A 21,706-nucleotide genomic window follows, 5' to 3' on the forward strand; every position below is an offset into this window, starting at 1 on the left:
TTCCATGAACAAGTGTAACTAAAGCGCATGCAATGTCCTTTCCAGTTGGTAACAACCAGTATACTCGGATCAGGGGTCCCTTTTCCACTCATCAAAATGGTCCTGAGTGCAAAGGGGGGCGTATGATCGTATTTATTGAGGCAACCATGAGCAAGTAATTCTAAGAAAGTAATCAAGTAAACAAACACAAGTCCATGATACGAATTGCAGCTTTGTAAACGAATATGATAAACAGTTTGGTTGGATATGATATATATGCTAACCCCAAAAGTATAAAATCATTAAAATGGGGGTGTGTAAAACTCACATTGAAATTGAAGATGAACATTGCAATGAAAACATAAAGCATAATAACGAAACCGAAATGGTCAAACGTCACGGACTATAAATGAAAATGCAAAAAAAGTCAAGACTAGCTACTGGGATTTAATTAACTTTGGTTTTAGATATGTTGCGTTATTTTAATGCGTATTTTAATATCTTAAAGCATTAATATTATTTTAAGTTTTTAACGGGTTTTTGACTGGTTTTAAGGTTATGACATATTATATTAATAACTATTATAACGAGGTTTATATTATTTTTAATATGAAAGTTACGATATTGAAACGTATGGATTTTAATTGATAATTTTTATCTCAAACAAATATAACTAAGTTATTGAATTAAAGTTAACGAACGAATTAAAATCTAACGAATTTAAAGTTAACGAGTTGAGATTTACGAATTATAGAGCTCACGAATTAAAGTTCACGAATTATAAAAATAACTTAACGGTTTTTAACAAATTAAAAAGCTAATTAAAGTTTAGCGGATTATAGCAAAAGAATTAAGGTTTTAACGATAAAAAGGTTAACGAGCTAAATTATATTACCAGGTTAATGATTATGAGAGTTCGGTTTTTAGATGGGAAAATGGAAAATATATTATAAAACTTATTTGGCTTAAAAATAGTTTTATTTGCTTTATTTTGATTTTAAGATAATTTATTTTATTTTTAATCAATAAATAAATGGTTTTAAAAAAATAATAACAAAAAGTGCATTGGCCCCGGTTTGAACCCAGGTCTGTGTTCTATCAACAAACAGAATTAACAAGTTGAACCAAGCTATGAGTTTGAATAAGAGCAGGAAGCTAAATTATAAATATACACGTCAAAGTTCATCTCCTTCCCTAAACGAACCCTAGATTTCAATTCCCTTAATCCGTTCAATGTTTTGTCTAAATCATGTTTGGGGTTTTGATTGTCGGTCAGTTACTAATAAAAATCATACAAATATTACCTGGGTTGGTGACGGAAAGGTGGAGAACGAGAGCTCGCCGGAAAACTAACTTCGATGATTAATTAACGATTACAAAGGATATGTGAGTATGCTATAAGTTTGTGAACGAGTTTAGCTGATGCTTAGGGTCCTATTTATACTTTTAATTGCAATGTAATTCATTAATTGGTATTAATTGCTTGTAGCCGATTATCCCGCGACGGTCACAGAATTATTTGGCGTTATTAGGCCGTTATAACACAACTAAAATATTGATTAACGCGTAATGTAATGATCTATGGTCGTTAAACTGTTAAAATGGGTCAAACGAGCATGCTACGAATGTGAAAAAGGTCGCCGGAGGTTTTCACGGTGCCGCCACCGGTGGTGGTTGGGAAAACGGGGAGCTAGTGGGTGGGCTATATTTTAATAAAATATCATTATTTTGAATAATTTATACTTTCAGCCCTTGTATTTTGAGATTTCTTTTAAAGCTTATATTAAATTATATTTACTAAGTGAACCTTGAAATTTTGATTGTTATAAACTTGTTAAAAGTATATATAATTTGAATTATTCTCATATTATACCCGATAACTTATGAATCGATTAAATTTAATAAATTTTGAATCTCGATGTTTCGTTATTTGAACAAATTGAATAAAAACGAACGAATAACAAACTTTAAATTGTCAGGAATGCTATATAAATAATAAACGATAATCAGAAAACATTGAGATGATAAACCGGGTCGGTTTAACGAAACCAAATACGAGTACAAATAATAAACATTGATACATGCAACGAAAACTAAATAGTAATATTATAATATATATATTTATACATATACATACATATATATATAATCAAAACCGAAAATTTTGAAATAGGTCGGGTTTGAAAACTAACGAATGTTACACCTTGAGTGTGCTCGAAACATTTCTTCGAGTAGACTTTACTTAGAATATTTTCTTAAAAAAATATTCTACTCTAGCAGACTTCATTCATTATGATTGATCCCAACTTTTCTCGAATCAATCCCACGAGCAAGCATATTCTTCCTTGATCTTTTCAATCTTCACTAAGAGTTATTATGAACAAATCCAGTATGCTCGGGTACTGAACCTTGCTCGAGATTGAACCATGCTTGTGGTTTTACTTAGAGCAATCTTTGAGATCATTGTTTATTACATCTTTGCTCGACCCATCAAAACACTTTTTGTCTTGATTTAAGCTTGGATAGATCAAGTGTTTGCTCGAATCACAAACTGTACTTGATGAAGAACATCCTTTCTTAACGAAGTGTAGCTTGCTCAAAGCTTTAAACACTTAGAAGAATTTTCAGAAGATAACCTTACACGAGTAAGATATCATGCTCGAGCTAGTAAAAGTCATGCTCAGAGATCTAAGCTAGCTCGAGTTCCATACTTAGCCATTTCTAAGAAGGTTGAGAAGATCCCAATATTCTTTATCAATTTTCTGACTTAACAAAACATTTCAAATTCACATCTCTCTCTCTCTTGTAGTTTAATTAAAAATAAAAAAGAAAAATAAGCATATCAAATTCACATCTCTCTCTCTCTCTCTATATATATATATAAACCCTTCTACAGTTCTACTAAAAAAGCCACCGTCGCCTCCACCATCTTCACCAAAAACACCATTATAGCAGCCAAATCCTTTCCTGTAAGCACCCTGGCCACCACCATAGTCGTCACAATCTTCTTACCGATAACTCTAGCACCCAAACGCCACCGTCCCCTGCCACCTCCTTGGCTTCTCAATGACCACGCCATAAACCACACCAAAGGCTTTTCGAAAACCAGACATTCTGATCAAAATGCATCTCCCTACCTCGTTCTGCCAGAGACTACAAGCCATAAACCCTAATTATCTCAATACCGTCGCTCATCGTCATTCACCATTATATGTATATGGCCCACCAACATCACCCTTAGTCATTGAAGAAACACTAACCGGACCCCGGACAGATTACTGGTAACCTGGGGGTTGGAGAGATGTTTCCCACGAGGGGTTAGACCCTTGGAAGATGGTTCTTCTGATAACCTGCAAAACAGACACCGTGAGCTCGTCACTGAGAAGGGGGGGGGGTTCCTCCTTGTGACCACCCTCCGGCGTGAGAATCAGACTAGATTGCTCTTTAAATATAAAAGTATATTAAGAGATTGCTAGAGCAGATATCAGGTATAATATGATGATAATGTAGTAAGAGATGATAAGATGAGATGGTCATACCATTTGTGGTATTTATAGCCGAAGGTAGGTTTCCAAAGAGGTATGGCCGGCTGCAACAGTGTTCCTGTTCCACCAACAGTAGCCTACGCACGTGCCCTGCTGGTAGTTGGTGGGTAGGTAGCGGCTGATAGCGACCAGGCCTGCTGTATACTATTCCTGTTCCACCAACTGACGGCTACGCACGTGGTATGGCAGTAGTTGGTGAGTAGGCAGCGGCTAATAGTGACATACAGTGCAGGAGCATGCTGCTCGCCATACTGTTGTCAATAAGCTGTCGTATCTTTAGTCAGATCTTTTTCCCATACCTCGTCAGGTACAGTACAGAAGATCTTCCTGTATCGTACGGACTGGCTTATTTGGGCTGGAGTATTCCCCCTCCCGCCCTTGTGCGGGATAGTTCCCGGCTTCGCTCATTCCTTCAGGTGACACTGAGTGATTGAGAGCTAAGTGCCTTGTGCGTGTAGCCCTGCTGCGCGGGTGGCCTTCCCTGATGGCTTGTATCCGAGGCTGCGGGGACAGGCGGAGTCTTTCACCATCGGGAGGCATTTCCTGCGGGACCAGCTTGCGTACTGCGCGTAAGGACGTCACGTTTCTGAGCATGGTTGGTCCTGCGGATCCAGTTGGTTTCTGCGCAGACGTCCCTCTTCAAGGTGAGTCTTGCGGGTCCAACTAGGCTCTGCTGGGACCTACCTCTTCAAGTCCCCCCAGTCCAATGTTCTTCTCATGAGTGTTTAATAAAGTGAGGTGAACTTTTGGACTTTAAGCAGAGGGTTTTGAAAAGGGTTTTTTAAGGTTTTCCATGGGGATTCTTCCCGCGGAAGTCCTTGCCACTTGCAGAAATTCCCGAGTTTCCTGCTTGGTCTTTGGGTATGATGCGGGCAGGTCTGTAACCTCCTCGCAAGTCAGGAGCGTTGAGTCCCACTTGTGTGGATTCTCCATGAGGTTTTGGTAGTTTTGAACATAGTGATCAATTATGTTAAAACCACCAATTCCATCCTGGAGCTTCAAACAACGTAGTTCTCGACGTTCCCGCTATGCGGGGATGTTATTTCCGTTTCCGCAAGCATTGCCCAGAAGATCCTTCTTGGTTTCAATTCCCAGCGGAGCGCTAGGTATGTGAAGGGTTTTGCCTTAACACTGTACCTGCGCTCGTCTTACGGTTACTTTACTTCCAAGGTATTCCTGGCGTCAATTCCCTGCGGGTGCTAGGTATGTGAAGGGTTTTGCCTTTACACTGTACCCGCACCCGCCTTATAGTTACTTGGTTGCCGAGGTACTTGGCTTCAATTCCCTGCGGGTGCTAGGTATGTGAAGGGTTTTGCCTTAACACTGTACCCGCATCCGTCTTACGGTTACTTGTTCGCCAAGGTTTTCTTGGCTTCAATTCCCTGCGGGTGCTAGGTATGTGAAGGGTTTTGCCTTAACACTGTACCCGCATCCGTCTTACGGTTACTTGTTCGCCAAGGTTTTCTTGGCTTCAATTCCCTGCGGGTGCTAGGTATGTGAAGGGTTTTGCCTTTACACTGTACCCGCATCCGTCTTACGGTTACTTGTTTGCCAAGGTTTTACTTGGCTTCAATTCCCTGCGGGTGCTAGGTATGTGAAGGGTTTTGCCTTTACACTGTACCCGCATCCGTCTTACGGTTACTTGTTTGCCAAGGTTTTACTTGGCTTCAATTCCCTGCGGGTGCTAGGTATGTGAAGGGTTTTGCCTTTACACTGTACCCGCATCCGTCTTATGGTTACTTGTTTGCCAAGGTAAGGGGTATTTTCCCGCTTACTTTTTAATATTTTCAAATTTTGAATTTTGAAATTTGAAAGGTTGGTGGAAAGATAGGAACAGTCCAAACCTCTGAAACGTCGTGCGACAGTTTCTTCTGACTGTGTCAGGACGTGCAGGAAGTTATGGTGACGTGACGTTATATGGTCATTCCAGACGCTTTTTCAGGCGCGTGGGCGCGATTTTTCGGGCGCGTGGCCGCGAAATTACTGGCACACGTCCTTTCAACAGCTGTTGCCAGCCTGCTTTTTGCCACGTGTCATAGTTTCATTGCACCTTCGATTTCTCTCTCCTCCGCATTAAATTCACCGCATTAATTGCGATTAGTATATAAAGGGGGAGAGGCCTCTTTGTAATCCACACTTTCACCTTTCTTCTTCTTCTTAGTGATTTCCGGCAAATACTCCCCTTTTCAGGCAAGCATTTTCCCGAAATCACTTTCTTCTTTCTGCAAAATGTCTTCTCATGATGCTGAAGCTGTAGCCGACGATAGGAGTACTGCTGGCGAGTGCCAGTGTGCTCTACCTGTCGATCAGTACCAGTATATCGTCAGGAAATTCATGCTTGAGTCTCTTGAGCCTGAGTTTCCTGAATCCCACCAGACTGTGTACGATGCCCCCAGTGGCAAGATCGGGGTATATGCTGCATTCTTTGTTTATGGGAACCTTAGGTTCCCATTGACAAAGTTTGTGTACCGTGTCCTGGAGAGGCACGGTGTGCACCTGACCGAGGTGCATCCGATGGCGATTGCCAAGGTCCGACACTTCGAGTGGGTGTGCCGGATTCTGGGTATTGAGCCCTACGTGGACCGCCTGATGACCTTCTATACTTGGAGGTGCGTCCAGGGGTGGTACACCCTGACAACCCGTATTAAGGGTTTGAAGATCTGCGTGACCGAGCGCAGTCTCCGATCGTGGAAGCGGGAGTTCTTCTACATCTCTGCCCGCGCCATCCCCATTGCCATGAAGTTTAAGAAGGGTCAAGCGCTTCCGAGCCTTCACGCTTCCAGTTACCAGGAGGCGGAATGGTTCGCGAAGATATCCCGGGTCCAATCTCCGGTTTACCGGTTTGCGGAGTCCGGGATGGTGATGCTGGGGATGAGCCGGGTATGGAAGGATGCGTCCCGGTTTCCCATCCTTCTCGAATACGGTTTGAACTCTATTCCTTATGGTATGTCTTGTCTTTCTTGCTGATATTAGTTTGTCTTCTAACTGTTTCTTTTCTTTCAGAGGGGAATGACTTGGAGTCGCTCCTGTACCCGCGGGAAGCTGACGGTCCCGTGCGGGTGGGCACTCGTGCTTTAGACGAGAATGAGTTGCCCATCATGGAGCAAACGGCGGATCGGTTTGTGGAGGTCTATCCGCCGGGCCAAGAGATCCTGAGCCACCGGCGGCCAGGTAAGGCGATATTCTATCCTCAACCCCTCAATGCTGTACCCGCTGCTGGATTTCCTTACATCCTGTCTTCTTCTGAGGAATCCGCAGATGGTCCTCCGCTGGTGCGGAAGAAGAAGGCTGCCGGCGGGAAAGGGAAGGAGAAGGTGGCCTCCACAGCTGATCCGGTGCTTCTATCTGACACCGAGTCAGATAGTGAAGAGGTGGCGGGGAACCCCGGTGGTGAGAAGACCACTGCTCCGGAGGCTACGACTGTTACCTCCGGAGAACCAACGACGACGGTGACCGGCGTCAAGAGACCGGCCCCATCGGGCTTGTCCCCGCCCGTCCGTACGTTCAGGCTCAAGAAAACCCGTAAGTACAAACATCCTTATCTTTGTAGATTTTACTAAATTTATTTAAACACTTATCTTCTTGTGCAGGCGTGGATGTTGACGCATTCCAGGGTGAAGTACCTGGTACCTCTCCGCCGATGACGGTAGGCTTGGTCAGCCTACCTGAGGCGTCGACCCAGGCGCCTGCGCCTGGTCCCGCTGGTTCAGTTGCTCACTCTGAGCCGACTGTTCCAGCCGAGTTTACGCCACCGCCGGCCGTGAGTGTGATTTTTACGGCGTCCTTCACCGAGCCGGCGGTTACGATTGCTGCGGATTCTGCAGCAGCGACTGCGGCGGCTGCCACCATGCCCCCGCCACCGGCACCGACGGCCGGCTCATCAGGTACGCATGGGAGTACTCGCCAATCCTTGCCACCTTCCCATCTGCCTGACCTTTTGGATGGGTTTCCTTTGGGTTCAGGTGATGGGTTCGGCGGCTATCGGCCTGTTATAGACCCTACAGGTGCGTAGGGTTCCTTTGGCCCTTTTTAACTTATTTTTATCATCTTTTCCTAACTGCTTTTTTGTTTTTTGCAGTGTCGGATTCCAATGAAGTGTATGTTCCGCGATGGAACATACGCCGAGGAACAACCCTTCGCACCCCTGTGGAATGCGTGGAATGGGCTCGCCACGCTGCTCCCCATGGTGCGTTGGGGGAAGCCATGGCTAGCTACCAGGAGGGTAGGCTAACCAATGAGCTTCAGGTTCTCCAAGCCCGGATGCAGCCGCGCGTCGAGCTGCTTTGTCGTGAAAACGACAAGTTGAAAGCAGCTCGCAGCAAGGACGTATCTCAGGCGCGGGCTCTTCGGGAGGAGAACCAACGGTTGACCGCAGCTGCTGCGGAGAAGGAGAAGGCCTTCAAGGCCCTCGAGGTTGAAGTTCAAGCGCGACTCGAGGCCCGCTCCAAGGCTGCCCAAGCTGTTAACGAACAGCTTCGGCTGGCTAAGGAGACTGCGAGGAACGCAACTGAGAGGGCCACCAAGGCTGAGGCCGTTGCTGAGCCTTTACGCGTGGAGAACGAGGAGCTCAAGGCCAAATTAGAGGCTCTCCAACGTGCTCATGATGCCTTGGCCATGGAAGATGCCAAGAAGCTCCAAGAGATCCTGGACCAGAGGGGCGTGCTTGACCACACCGAGCGGAAGCTTAAGGGCGTTGAAGAGGCTGCTGCAAAGGAAGTGCAACTTGCCAACCTTAATAAAAGCGAAGCCGAACGCGCCTGCACCCAAGCCCTGGTTGCCAAGGAATGGCTTCTTCGAGAAGCGTTGCCTCAGGTATTTTAGCTTTACGTCTTCACGCTTTCCTTTGTACATAGAAAAGGTGTTTGACACTTGTATTTTCTTTGTAGGTTGTGCATCGGGTCTTCTCAGAGACATCCTACGACGATGCTATGAGTGCAGCCCTCAATGCTTCTCACGAGGATGGGGAACGGGCTGGCTTCCTGCTTGGTCTAGGGTTCGTTGAGAAAGGCTTCCCGCCTTCCAACTTCCCTTTGTACAATGTTGATACTGAAGCCATATATGACCAGGCAGTAAATCAATACGCCGCCTTCCCGCATCCAGTGGTGGAGAAGGTGAACCAAGTAGCTGCTGCTGATGATGGGTTAGCTGTCCTTAAAGCCTTCCTCGAACCGCCCCGTTCTTCTGATGGGGCGGGTCCAAGTGGAGGCGGCCCTGAGGCTTGATCCCGAAGATCCCTTCCCATTGCTAGGATAGTCTTGTACGGATGTATTTATTTTTCTTTTCGTAGGCGGGTAGTTACCCAGCCATTCTTGTAATAATTCATTTGTGAAATATAAATCTTTTTGCGTATAAGATTGTTATTTCCTTCTTTGGGTTCCTTGCTTTATAAACTTATGACTTGCATATTTAGTTTAAATTAGCAATTTTCCAAGTGTTTAGAATAAGTTAACCTGTTGAACGTGGTTAATGGGTTAAAGTTTTGCTTCCTCTTTCGTGATTGTGCGGTTAGAACCGTCACTTGCACTTAGTAGGATGGCTAAACTTTAACCTTCATCTGACCTGCGTGTAGGTTTTCCTCATCTTTTGAGGATAAGTTAACCTTTGAACGTGGTTGATAATAGGTGTGAAGTTTTGCTTCCTCTTTCGTGATTGTGCGGGTAGAACCGTCACTTGCACTTAGTAGGATGGCAAAACTTTACCCTTATCTGACCTGCGTGTAGGTTTTCCTCATCCTTTGAGGATAAGTTAACCTTTGAACGTGGTTGATAATAGGTGTGAAGTTTTGCTTCCTCTTTCGTGATTGTGCGGGTAGAACCGTCACTTGCACTTAGTAGGATGGCAAAACTTTACCCTTATCTGACCTGCGTGTAGGTTTTCCTCATCCTTTTTAAGAATTGTTTTGAACCGTTCGACGCGCGGTTGTCAATAGGTTAGTGTTCAGTTTCCTTTAATGATTCATGCGGATAGACCGGCACTTTCATTTGATGGGATAATTGAACTCTTCCCCTTCAACTGACCTGCGTGAAGGTTTGCCACGTTATTGGGTTCGTGCGGGTAGGACCGCCTTCCCACGCAACGACTTCACGTAATGTGTGCCGTCACCAGTGTTGCATAGTTTAACCGTTCGACGCGCAGTTGTTGATAGGTTTTTATTCAGTTTCCTCGTTATGATTGGTGCGGATAGACCGGCACTTTCATTTTTGGGTGCTGAACTTTTTCCCCTTCAACTGACCTGCGTGAAGGTTTGTCACGTTATTGGGTTCGTGCGGGTAGGACCGCCTTCCCACGCAATGACTTCATGTAATTATGCGGTGAAAACCGGCATATTAGTGTTCAGAAAAGTATAAATGTAAAATCATCAGCTTCGATGTTCTTAAAGAGAATCATTTCCATTAGAAGTGGCTCTTGGCCTTTTCTTTACAAATTGGAATTGATTTACATGCAAACTGTGTAAATGAGCTCCCTTCCATGATGTTGGGATGGGAGTGCCATCGAGCCGATACGCACCTGGTTCGGGATCTCGTTCTTTACGCAGCATGTAGTCTCGATGAAGCCAGAATTTTGCTTCGTGTTTTCCCCAGCTGGGGTTCTATACGCATCCGCCTGCTCAGCCTTTATTGCGCCACGAGGTGCGCGAGCGTCCCATCTCTGACAAATGCTTCGACCATGTCTTTTACGTCTGTGCATTCTTCAGTGTTGTGGCCTTTTGTCTTGTGAAAGTCACAGTATTTGCTCCGATCAGCATCGTGACGATGTCGGATTATTGGAGGCTTTGGCCACGGGAGCTCTTCAGTGGCGAATATCTCAGTGACGCTTTTGCTGAGCGGCGTCCATCTGGAGTTCCGGTGCGGGTGTGCATTATCCCTTCCGCCCAATCGATGTTGCAAGCCGGATGAGGTGTCAAAGTTTACCCTTGACTGCCAAATGCCTTGTTTCCGCTTTTTATTTAGTCGGGCGGTGAGGACGTTGTCTTCTCTCGTCTTCTGAGTGTAGAGGTTTGTGCTCTGTGGGAGATCTCTACCCAGTTGCTTCTCCGTTTCCGCATAGCGTTTTGCTGCTGTCATGATGGCATCCCATGTGGATGGCATGCCATCTTTACCCGTTAGGGTGCGGATGAGCTCTGGGTCGTGCGCGCCCTGGATGAAGGCAGCGCGAACAAGATCTTCGCTGATATTGCCCAAACTTAGCTTCTTTGAGTTGAAGCGAGTGATGAAGTTTGGCAGAGATTCATCTTCTTCTCGTATGCATTTGAGGATTGTCCATTGCTCCTCGGTATACTTCCGTTGCTGGCTAAAGTGTTGGCTAAACTTCTGCTGGAAGTCTGCCCAGTCGTAGATGTGGTTGACCGGTAGACGATCAAACCAAGCTCTAGCAGCCCCAACAAGCGTCATTTGGAACATGTAGCACCAGGTGGGTTCCGTCCAATTGCTGACGGTTGCCCCCGCTATGAACCTGTTCAAATGATCGTCTGGATCAGATATACCGTCATATGTGCCTATGTTAGGCATTTGTTTGGCACTCTTTGGGGCGATTGCCTCCGCAATGTCCCTTGCAAACTTGGACATTCCTGCATTTGCAATGTTTGGTCTGAACGTTTTGGAGAAGTCTCGTGGACTTCCACCTGTGCTTTTTGGTTTGAAGGCTTGTCCAAAATGCCTTTTCGGTTGGGATTCCATTTCCTTACGCTTCCCTTTTGCCCTATGGCGAGGGTTCGCGTCGGAGTCGGATTCCTCCGAGTCATCCTCCCAGTATTCGAATTCGTCGGCCTGTTGTATGGAACGCAAGCGTTCGTCCAACTCAGCCTGGAATTCCTTTTGTCGTGCCTCCGCCCATGCCTTAACTTCATCGAGAGTTTGGCGGGGGAGTCTTCGTTTCTCAAACTGGGTATCAGTGGATCCCAGTAGGCGATCATTTACTGCACTTGCCCCAGCTTGAGTAACTGGGGTAGTGTTCGTAAAATTTACTTCACTTGCCCCGGCTTGGGTAACCGGGGTAGTGTTTGTAAAAACTGTGTTACCGGTATTCACCCCAGTAGCTGGGGTTGTGGTTACCGGAATTTCTCTAACCATCTTTTGTAGAAAGTTTGAAAAAACTGGAGATAAAGTTCTAGCTTTATGCACGGATGGCGCCAATGAAGAAACACTAACCGGACCCCGGACAGATTACTGGTAACCTGGGGGTTGGAGAGATGTTTCCCACGAGGGGTTAGACCCTTGGAAGATGGTTCTTCTGATAACCTGCAAAACAGACACCGTGAGCTCGTCACTGAGAAGGGGGGGGGGTTCCTCCTTGTGACCACCCTCCGGCGTGAGAATCAGACTAGATTGCTCTTTAAATATAAAAGTATATTAAGAGATTGCTAGAGCAGATATCAGGTATAATATGATGATAATGTAGTAAGAGATGATAAGATGAGATGGTCATACCATTTGTGGTATTTATAGCCGAAGGTAGGTTTCCAAAGAGGTATGGCCGGCTGCAACAGTGTTCCTGTTCCACCAACAGTAGCCTACGCACGTGCCCTGCTGGTAGTTGGTGGGTAGGTAGCGGCTGATAGCGACCAGGCCTGCTGTATACTATTCCTGTTCCACCAACTGACGGCTACGCACGTGGTATGGCAGTAGTTGGTGAGTAGGCAGCGGCTAATAGTGACATACAGTGCAGGAGCATGCTGCTCGCCATACTGTTGTCAATAAGCTGTCGTATCTTTAGTCAGATCTTTTTCCCATACCTCGTCAGGTACAGTACAGAAGATCTTCCCGTATCGTACGGACTGGCTTATTTGGGCGGGAGTATTCCCCCTCCCGCCCTTGTGCGGGATAGTTCCCGGCTTCGCTCATTCCTTCAGGTGACACTGAGTGATTGAGAGCTAAGTGCCTTGTGCGTGTAGCCCTGCTGCGCGGGTGGCCTTCCCTGATGGCTTGTATCCGAGGCTGCGGGGACAGGCGGAGTCCTTCACCATCGGGAGGCATTTCCTGCGGGACCAGCTTGCGTACTGCGCGTAAGGACGTCACGTCTCTGAGCATGGTTGGTCCTGCGGATCCAGTTGGTTTCTGCGCAGACGTCCCTCTTCAAGGTGAGTCTTACGGGTCCAACTAGGCTCTGCTGGGACCTACCTCTTCAGTCATTTACCTCCACTTGTCAAAACAATATAAAACCAACACTGATTAAGATGCCAACCACCACCGATATGTGAACCATCACATAAACAGTCAAATATATGAATTGTTACATGTCAATCAGATCTGAGACCACTTCCATCCTTTCTTAACCGTGGACGCCCACATCTGTGAACCTCCACTATCTCCGGCTACAGTCACACCTCAACCACACTTGAACACGATAACTCCCATACCCTTTTTTTTTTCTTTAATTTTGAGCCCCCTTGTTCGATTTTATTAATTCCCCCTAAAAATTAAATGGTTTAGGTGTTTAATTTTGTGCTAGAGTTGTGGTGGTAGAGATAGAGACATAGACAGATAGTGGTGAATCTGAATCAAGAGAATAGAGAGATGGAGAGTACTGGATATGGATATATGTAATGTATAACACCAAACTAGTGGGCCTCCAGTTTAAATTATAGTAAATAACACAAATGGCCTCTAAATTAAAGTAATTACATATCTAACTCTTTTCAAGTAAAATTACAAAAACGCTCTCATGTGCATTGCACATGAGAAAATTTAACTGAGAAAGTGGATGACCGTTAGCGTAAAGAACAAAAATCAAAGGAAACATGCAAATAAAGGATTAACAGTGAAATTCATTTTCAAAAAAGACCACTTCTATAATTTTGTTAATTGAAAAGGATTCAGTTTTTATTATCAATGGTTTTGAAAAGTTCGCTTAAAGCCTTGAGGATATCCAAATGAAAACACAGCTAGACTTGAGTTTTGGAAATCCCGATAAAAACCCCTACATATTCAAAATGGGTGCCAAGTATCCGTAATACCCGTACCTATACCCGAAAATATCCGTACCTAAATTAGTAAATTTGGATACATGTATCCGTACCGAATAGACGGGTACAGATACGGGTACGAGTATAAGTATGAATATTTGGAAAAAAAAACATCATCCCTACTTTGTATGTTAATAATGAGCAATCTAGTTCTATACCTACCAACGAACATAAAAGGATCTCTTTAGGAGGCTTATATGAACTAACGACGATTCATGGCAAATTAATTTTATTATGCGAGTTGGTTACCCAAAAGTGTATTGTAATATCTATCTTTTGTTAGGAGATATTAAAGAAGCATATATGATATATAGACGCTATATGGCTGATGATTATAATTTTTTCGTTTTTTTTTCCGTCCTTTTGATGGTTAAAAGAGTGAGGATGTTGTGATCCAAGATAAGCCCAACTTACCCAATCAAGTAGCCCGTTTAAATGGCCCAACAAGAAGACGTAACCTAGATATAAGCCAGAGAGTAGAGGGAATAGAGGATGATGAAAATGATGTTAGTATGTGGTCTTCTTCTCCCATCCCCTACAATTTCCAATTGTATTTCCAATTGTAATCAATTTCTCAATCAATACAATATATAGATTCAATATCAATTCGAATGGTTTGATTTCGTGATATTATCCGTTCACTTCAGAGGATGTAACGTGTAGAGTGGGCTTTCTTTTTATTGTACGATTTATGTTAGATTTTAAACGTTATGTCACTTTTGTTATTTTAGTTAAAAGATTATGCTTGTTGAAATCATTTGGCAGTTAGTGTAACACGATAATATTTGGAACAATAAGCAATTTATGCCGTATAGATATGCACTAGATGAAGTTAGATTTAGACATTTTGTGGCATATAGTAAGTTTTCGAAATATAGCTTATTTATAACAAGCTTATGTTTAGTTTGAAATAGTTTCCCAATAACATATAATCAAGTACCCCTCGAGTTATCAGACTACAAATATAATTTTGTTGTTTCCCTTGCAGATTCGAAGTTTCATGAATTATTTGGGGCACATGTTTATGGCAGTAGGCATGGATGGAAACAATCAAATTCTGCCAGTTTCATACGGCATTGGGAAAAGTGAGACTGGTGATCGGATTTCTACGAATGTATTGGAGAAAATCCAAGTTTGGCAACCATATCTGACCGGGACGGTGTTCCCACATGCGTAGATTTTTACAAATTCAATATGTATAGATTTTTACAAATTTAGGGAAGGTTTTGGTACCTGTACCATGCCAAACCGGTGCCATACTGTCAAATACCGAATCCGAAGTATCATAGAAACCACATGCCAAATACCTTATCATATAATAACATTGGGTACTGGTACAGTACCGGAATGAGGCCAGTATGATGATGAAGAATGGAATACAATAACTAGTAATTATGTATTATTTATTACTGTACATGCACTTAGTTTTTAACCGCCCGGCCTGGTCTGTCTACTAGGCTTGAGGAGCTGTTTGAATAATGCCATCTTTGGGACGTTCCAGTGTTCTACATGCCTGCAGGAACATTTAATTTAATATACAATAGTAATATAAGATTTAATTTATATCATATCATATGTATGATGACTTGAATGATGACTTGAATTTAGAGAATACATTGCATTCCATTACCTGCATACTTTTCCTGTTTCATTGCTAAGATAATACTCTGTGTAACCTGTAGCTGTATTCCAATTCCATCGTCATTGCTAGAATGAATAATAACAAACTTACTTATAGCCGAAAGAATTAATGAATCTACCAACCTACCTGAAAGAATAGGTTTCCATGGAAACACCATAGTGCAACTGAAACGCCAATGCCCGATTCCTTTATCCTACAAAACAAAACAAATAAAAAACTTTTGTCGAAAACCACCTCCACCTTAGCATAGCTTAAGAAGCAGTGCCATATGATCTAAGCTAGTGATGCTAAAACGTACAAAAGACGAATTCAACTAACCGGAAAATCCTCCCATTTGATGAGGTTCATGTTTGATTTGTGAATGAGAGAGCCAAAATTTGTACAGTTTCTTTTGAATCTGTGTAGACCTTTAAAAGAACCAGCTGGATCAGCAAATTCGCAGTCGTCTTCATATGCATCAACAGTAAGAGCGCCTGTAACATAGTGATTAATTAATTCATCTATATCTATACTATATTACAATGCATATAGGAAGGACAAGAAGGTGACCAAATCTCTTAAATTAAGAGTTTTACTATTTTTAAAGCTCAAGGTACAATAATTGAAGCACAATGGAGGATTAAGTGAAGCTGGAGGCGGGGGATTCAAAAGCCTATCCTACTCTCATTACCCCCTTAGAAAACCTGCTTTGTGGCTCTCATTTTTTGGATCAATCTTGAACAATAACTTGTTGATTGCAGATTGTAAGGAAAGCACTCTCAAATCTCAGTTAATCATCTTCTACAGTTTGTATTAATTCATTTAGTTTCGTCATACCCACAAAGTCAGCGAAGGAGCGTACGACAGTGGCAAGGCAGTCCACGTGTTCTTGCTGCAGACCCATCCTTGTTCCCATTTTCTCTCCTGTTTTTGGTGGTGTTCTAACGAGGACGTTAGCAATAATTAGGGTTCTGGCCGGCTGTTGCCATGCCTCCGGCAGCTGCAAACGTTGAAGATGTTGTTCACTCTTTGGAAAAAAATAGTGTCAATTTTATGGCTGACGGTGAATTGCTTATTTCTGGTTCAGCTGACTTGGTAAACTTATTTAGCCCTGCTTGCTTGCGGTGCGCACATATGATGTATATATGTGTGAACCCTCAGGTGGGCAAAAGTGAAATTGCACTAATTTTGACGTTATTTTACTAATCTCGTGAAAATAACGTTAAAAGTGACGGACGGTTAATCAAGCATCATGTAGTGGCGTTGATAGCTGAAAGATAAGGGTACATGCACCGATCAGCCGGTGTCCCGATGATTGAGTGCTATGTGCCTTATGTCCAAGGCTTGATGCAAAACTACTATCGAGCCGGGGGTCTCACCGGAAGCAGCCTCTCTATCCCTATGGGGTAGAGGTAAGGCTGCCTACATCTTACCCTCCTCAGACCCTACCATAGCTTTGCTATTGGTGGGATATACTGAGTACGATGATGATGAATTCTTTTAAAGACGATTATGAGCATTTATGAAAATAAAGCAAATGCTTATATGTGCTTGTTTGATCCCTAAAATTAAGATGCTTAGTGGATCTTGTGGTTATCTTTTGCTTTAAAGTTTACTTTTTTGTGTGCACAGACAGGGTGTTTATAGCATGGATCTGAAAATTGATCATATGATTGTAAGCATGTTTTAAGGGATGACACAACTTAGGTAATTGTGCTTATGAATGCAACTGTCATTATCCATTTACATCCAATATATAAGTCAGGCATGAATCCATTTTGTTAGTGGTCTAAGATCATGCATGTTTTGTTAAGTTTTAATTGATCGTTTGATTCTTGAAACACAACAGGGACCAAAGCCAGTTTGATTTTCCTAGAATAGATATCTCAAAACAAAGGTATTATATATACAACAACTATTTTATGTTTTAAACATGTGGCAGTGTATTATGATTTGTTTGTCATTATTTCAAATTTTCAGATGGAGCTTTTTTTTTTTTGTTGTTGAATGATTCATTAATAATCAAAAACAACCAAACAATTTACAATGAAGTGGCAGGTAAGCGGGCAACAAGCTGCGCCGCAACTCCCTTTTGGATAGCAAACCCAACCCTACTAAAAACAAAGTTTTGATTCTTATGGGCCGAGAAAATGACTAGGAGTGCTCAATATGTAACATGACGAAATGCAGCATGCCAGTATCTCAGGTTTGATATGTTGTCATTGTATGAATTATATTATTGACACATTGAAGCATTTTTGTCTCACTAACTACCACAGTTATCAAATGCGCTAGGTGCACTCAAGGCACATAGGCCTTGCTTGGGGCCTAGGCGCAAAAAACAAGAGGGCAGAGGAAAAAAAAACTCACAATGAAAAATAAATAAAAGATATATTTGTGTATTCCAAAACTTGAATCACATAGTTCCAATGTCAAAAATTATCCAATATCAAAAGTTCAAAACCCTAAAATTATCGAATACCAAAAGCTAAAGTTTAATAGTATCAACAACCAACATAAATTCTGTAGTCACAAACTAATTGAAGTGAGCTCTACATATTTTAGATTAAGTCAGACTACTAATTATGCTCTGCAATTTCTAAAACAATATAATATTCCAGACTATTTCTAGAACAATATAATATTCCAAACTAAAAAGCCTACCTTTAAATTTTAATTTTAAAGTTTAAATCATATAATGGAAATTTTGAAAACTAAAAGCAAATTAAACTAAAAGAAACATGAGCATAACATAATTATTAAATAATAGCAAAATCACCTTAGCATTAATCGACCAGAATTGTCAATAATCATATAGAAAGATTGGATTAAATTAAGTAAATTTGACTTGTTTTAGGTAACTATGTTAATGAAAAATCAAAAGAAATCATAAAATAATAAAAAAAACAAAAAAAAAACGGAAATTGCGCCTAGAATTCCGCCTTCCCTATTTAGAAGTGCTAAATTATCGCATCGCCTAAAAATAATGCCTAGGCGCAGTAGGCGATTGTTTTTAACAACTATGCGAACTACTATATTTTTTTTCAGGTGATAATATGCAGAATGCAAAACAGCGCAAGAGTTCCAATAAGTACTCACTGGCAAATGGTCCAACACTGAAAGTGGTTCTACAATCAGCTGATTAGGACTGCCGGTAACGAATTACCCAACCTCAGGTTCAAGGATCTGGTTTTGTAGTCCAAACCGGCATTAAATGTTGTTTGCTCATTTATTCATGTACCTATGTTTTTGCATAAACAAAGTCATCCTATGTTTATTCATCTACGTATGTGATGTAGGACGAAAATTTTGTTATTGAATAAGACGAAGATATGTGACATTATTGAGTGATGCATCTAGTCCAGAAAAATCCTATGCTTAACATATGTACGTGATGTGCTTATAAAAGTCAAATTTCTTAATTCTTAACTTTAACTGTGACTGACTGCTACCTGTAACGAAATACGACCTCTGAAAATCCCGTTTGATGGTTTCAACTATAACCGCACGCTCGATTACTCCACCACCAATCCCAACCTCCATGCTATTGCTTTCTTCAACAACCACCGGACGACGAAACAACGAGGCGGCAATTCCAAGGAGCTCGGAGCCATACCAAGCGGTTTTCAGTATCAGGTTCAGGTTGTTGTTGGATGATGAATCACCTTCAGCAGACTTATCTCCTCCTCCTACTCGGGTGCATCGGATTCTCGTGCGAGTCAGTTTGCGATCTGCTACGAGGCGTGGCTGGACATTGACGGAAGAAGCGGGAGAGAGTGTGGTGGTTGCCATGGATTTCAGCCACAGCTTTTTGTATGTATGAGTATGCTTATTATTATTATTATTCTCTCACCCACCCAAAAATATATATCTCTTTCAAATGTAAATAATTTCTCTTTTCTATAATCAACGACTCAGTGGGTCTCAATCTCATCTCATCGGAACTAAGCAAGCAGTTAGACCACTTTAGAAACTGTTACACACTCCAAGGGACAATTACGTGCCCCGTGACTGTTAGTTTGTAGTGCGTCTATTATAGACCGAATATGTAAGGATCTAGACATACACAATATTTTAGCCTGAGTGTCTAGTTACTGTCTTGCATTAAAACATTTTCCAAGGATTTGAGCCAACCCTTGTTTAAAATATTTATAAAGGATTTGAATCAACCCCTTTCTAATTCTTTTCTGACTCTACTTAAAGAATGGGCAACACATATCCAAAAATTTTAAAGGATTTTAAATAAATCAAGTGTATTCACCTATTACAAAGGTTGAACGTATTCACCTTGTTAATTGGCAACCGATCTTAAATCTTGATTTTTCGTACTTTCTATTTACCGGTAGCCTAACTACTCAAGACCCTTGCTTGCTATCATCGCCGTTCATCGTCATACCACCACCACAAATTGATTTTTCGTACCTTCTATTTACCAGTAACCTAACTACTTAAGAGTCATGCTTGCTACCATCCCCGTTCATCGTCATAGCACCACCACAAATTGATTTTTCGTACCTTCTATTTACCAGTAACCTAACTACTCAAGACTCATGCTTGCTACCATCCCCGTTCATCGTCATAGCACCACCACAAATTATTGGTTTCTCTATAGATTTTCTAGAGACACCTCCTTTTTTTGCTAAAAAACCCACCTATACGTCGCGTATGGTGTTATATGCAGCGTTGGGTCTTTTTAGAAAAACCCACCATTTTTGTCTTATTATGTTTTTTTTTCTTTTTTTTCATTTCCTTTTTTTCTTTTTTTTTATATAATAATTTTTTTGTTTTTTTATTCTTGTTTTTCGATTTATTATTAATAAATTTTAAATAGTTGTTATTAACAATCAGCTTGATTTCTATGAGTTCGTTCAAAAACAATAAACACATATTTACACCAAAACAATAACCGCATAAACAAAAACAATAAACACATATATACACCAAAACAATAAACGTATATATACACCAAAACAAAGAGTTCATACAAATAAAACAAAATATAAAAATCTATATAAACGCCCCAACGTCGGTACCGTCATCGCCCGTAAACAGCGCATCATGAACGTTGACGTGGTCGTCTCCCCTGCGTCTGACGCCCGATCCCTGATTGCCGTCGTCCACGTCGTCGCTCCGTCCGCTTCTGATGCCCGATGGTGCTCTCCTCGTGGTCAAAACTAGGTGGGGGTCCTGTGTATATCTCATCGCGCTAAGTGGCGCCCAAGTAATTAACGACCCAGCTAATTTGACGCTGCATCTGTAGCATCCCCTGCTGCATCTGTAGCATGCCATGCTCAATGATCTTTAACCGGGTGTCAGTGCTAATATCCAAACGCATGGCTCAATAAGTACGGTGAACGTGCTGCGACGGCAGCTAATATCAAACAATAAAAAACGTTTAATAATAAAACGAATTAACAGTAACCCGAAACGAAAAATATAATAAACGTACCTCATGTGCATCCAGAACAGGAGCCGCGTCCCCACCATCATCCACATCTGAGCTGGCCCCCGCCTCAACACCCTCGTGACAGGTTGGTTGACAATCTGCACCTCCGTTGCCACGAGTAGGGGAAGCTGGACTAAAGGGCGCGTTCCCCAACCCCGGTCACGAGATAGTCATACGGCCCGTTGGGCCCCTCAAACGACTGAACAATTGTCACACCCCAACCTAAGGCGGAAATGTCGGGGCGTGATTTGATTGCTCACAGCTCGAAGATACTATTATATATAAAATGTGACAATATCTAATTAATTATTTTGTTCAAATAATACACACATTATCCAATTATAACAAGCAATTTACAAATATGAATATAAGCTCAAATAATGTTTATTTTGATTATATCCTAAGGTTTTGTCTACGTATCCAAACTTCAATCTTCAATACAAGCACCCTGCATATGCGTAGAAAATGGAGTTTTGTCAACATAAAGTTGACTGAGAATATCACCAGTTTTGACACAACAATATAAATAAGCATAGCATGATAAGTGCGGTAAATATAATCAAACCATAAACAAGTATGTAGACCGTTGCCAAGCGAATCGGGCGTTGGTCAATAGCAGGAGCACCCACTATACGAATGAATGAACACTAATCCCAATATATGAATGAATGAACAGTAACACAAGTAAGCAAGTAGCACGTATGTTTGTTTAAGTCACTCACAATTACACATATGCATTTGTTTGAATATATATATAGTATGAAATACGGATAAATACGCATATGTCCCCAAAACGTTTAGAAAAGTTGGTAAAATAGGGAATGATACACTCACTTTAGATTAAGGACAAACGAATATAAATAGGTATAAGCGAGTTAACGAATAAGCGACACGTCAAACGATATAACCAAATCATAATATGATATTTTAGGATACGATAATATAAGTAAAAACGAACTTGTTTCTGCTCGAATCAATCCAAACGGACGTTTAGAATTCAAGTTATGTTTGTTTTAAGATTTAAGCGAGCTGGTACTGACCAGAATCCTAACAGCGAGTCGGAAGTCGGGTTTTGGTCAGTAGCCTTAAAATTTTGTTACGAGAATAAAAGTCTTCTGGACCGAACGTTGAATCCGACCAAAAGTATGAGAAAT

The 21,706-nt window shown here is 42.0% G+C and overlaps 1 protein-coding gene across 1 annotated transcript; it reads right to left on the reverse strand.

Moving 5' to 3' along the window:
- Positions 1-14,766: 14,766 nt before the first annotated feature.
- On the reverse strand, positions 14,767-18,898 carry LOC143592377 (uncharacterized). The gene is made up of 5 exons (XM_077072310.1): positions 18,559-18,898; positions 15,446-15,600; positions 15,254-15,320; positions 15,116-15,167; positions 14,767-14,998 (listed from the first exon to the last, which is right to left on the reverse strand). Exons 1-5 carry the CDS (start codon positions 18,896-18,898, stop codon positions 14,914-14,916), a joined length of 699 nt encoding a protein of 232 aa, XP_076928425.1. The 3' UTR covers positions 14,767-14,913.
- Between the last annotated feature and the right edge of the window lie 2,808 nt (positions 18,899-21,706).

This window comes from Bidens hawaiensis, unplaced genomic scaffold (assembly GCF_021521415.1).
Source record: "Bidens hawaiensis isolate Kalapana, Puna unplaced genomic scaffold, B.hawaiensis_p1.1 tig00040717_1, whole genome shotgun sequence".
Lineage (NCBI taxonomy): Eukaryota > Viridiplantae > Streptophyta > Magnoliopsida > Asterales > Asteraceae > Bidens > Bidens hawaiensis.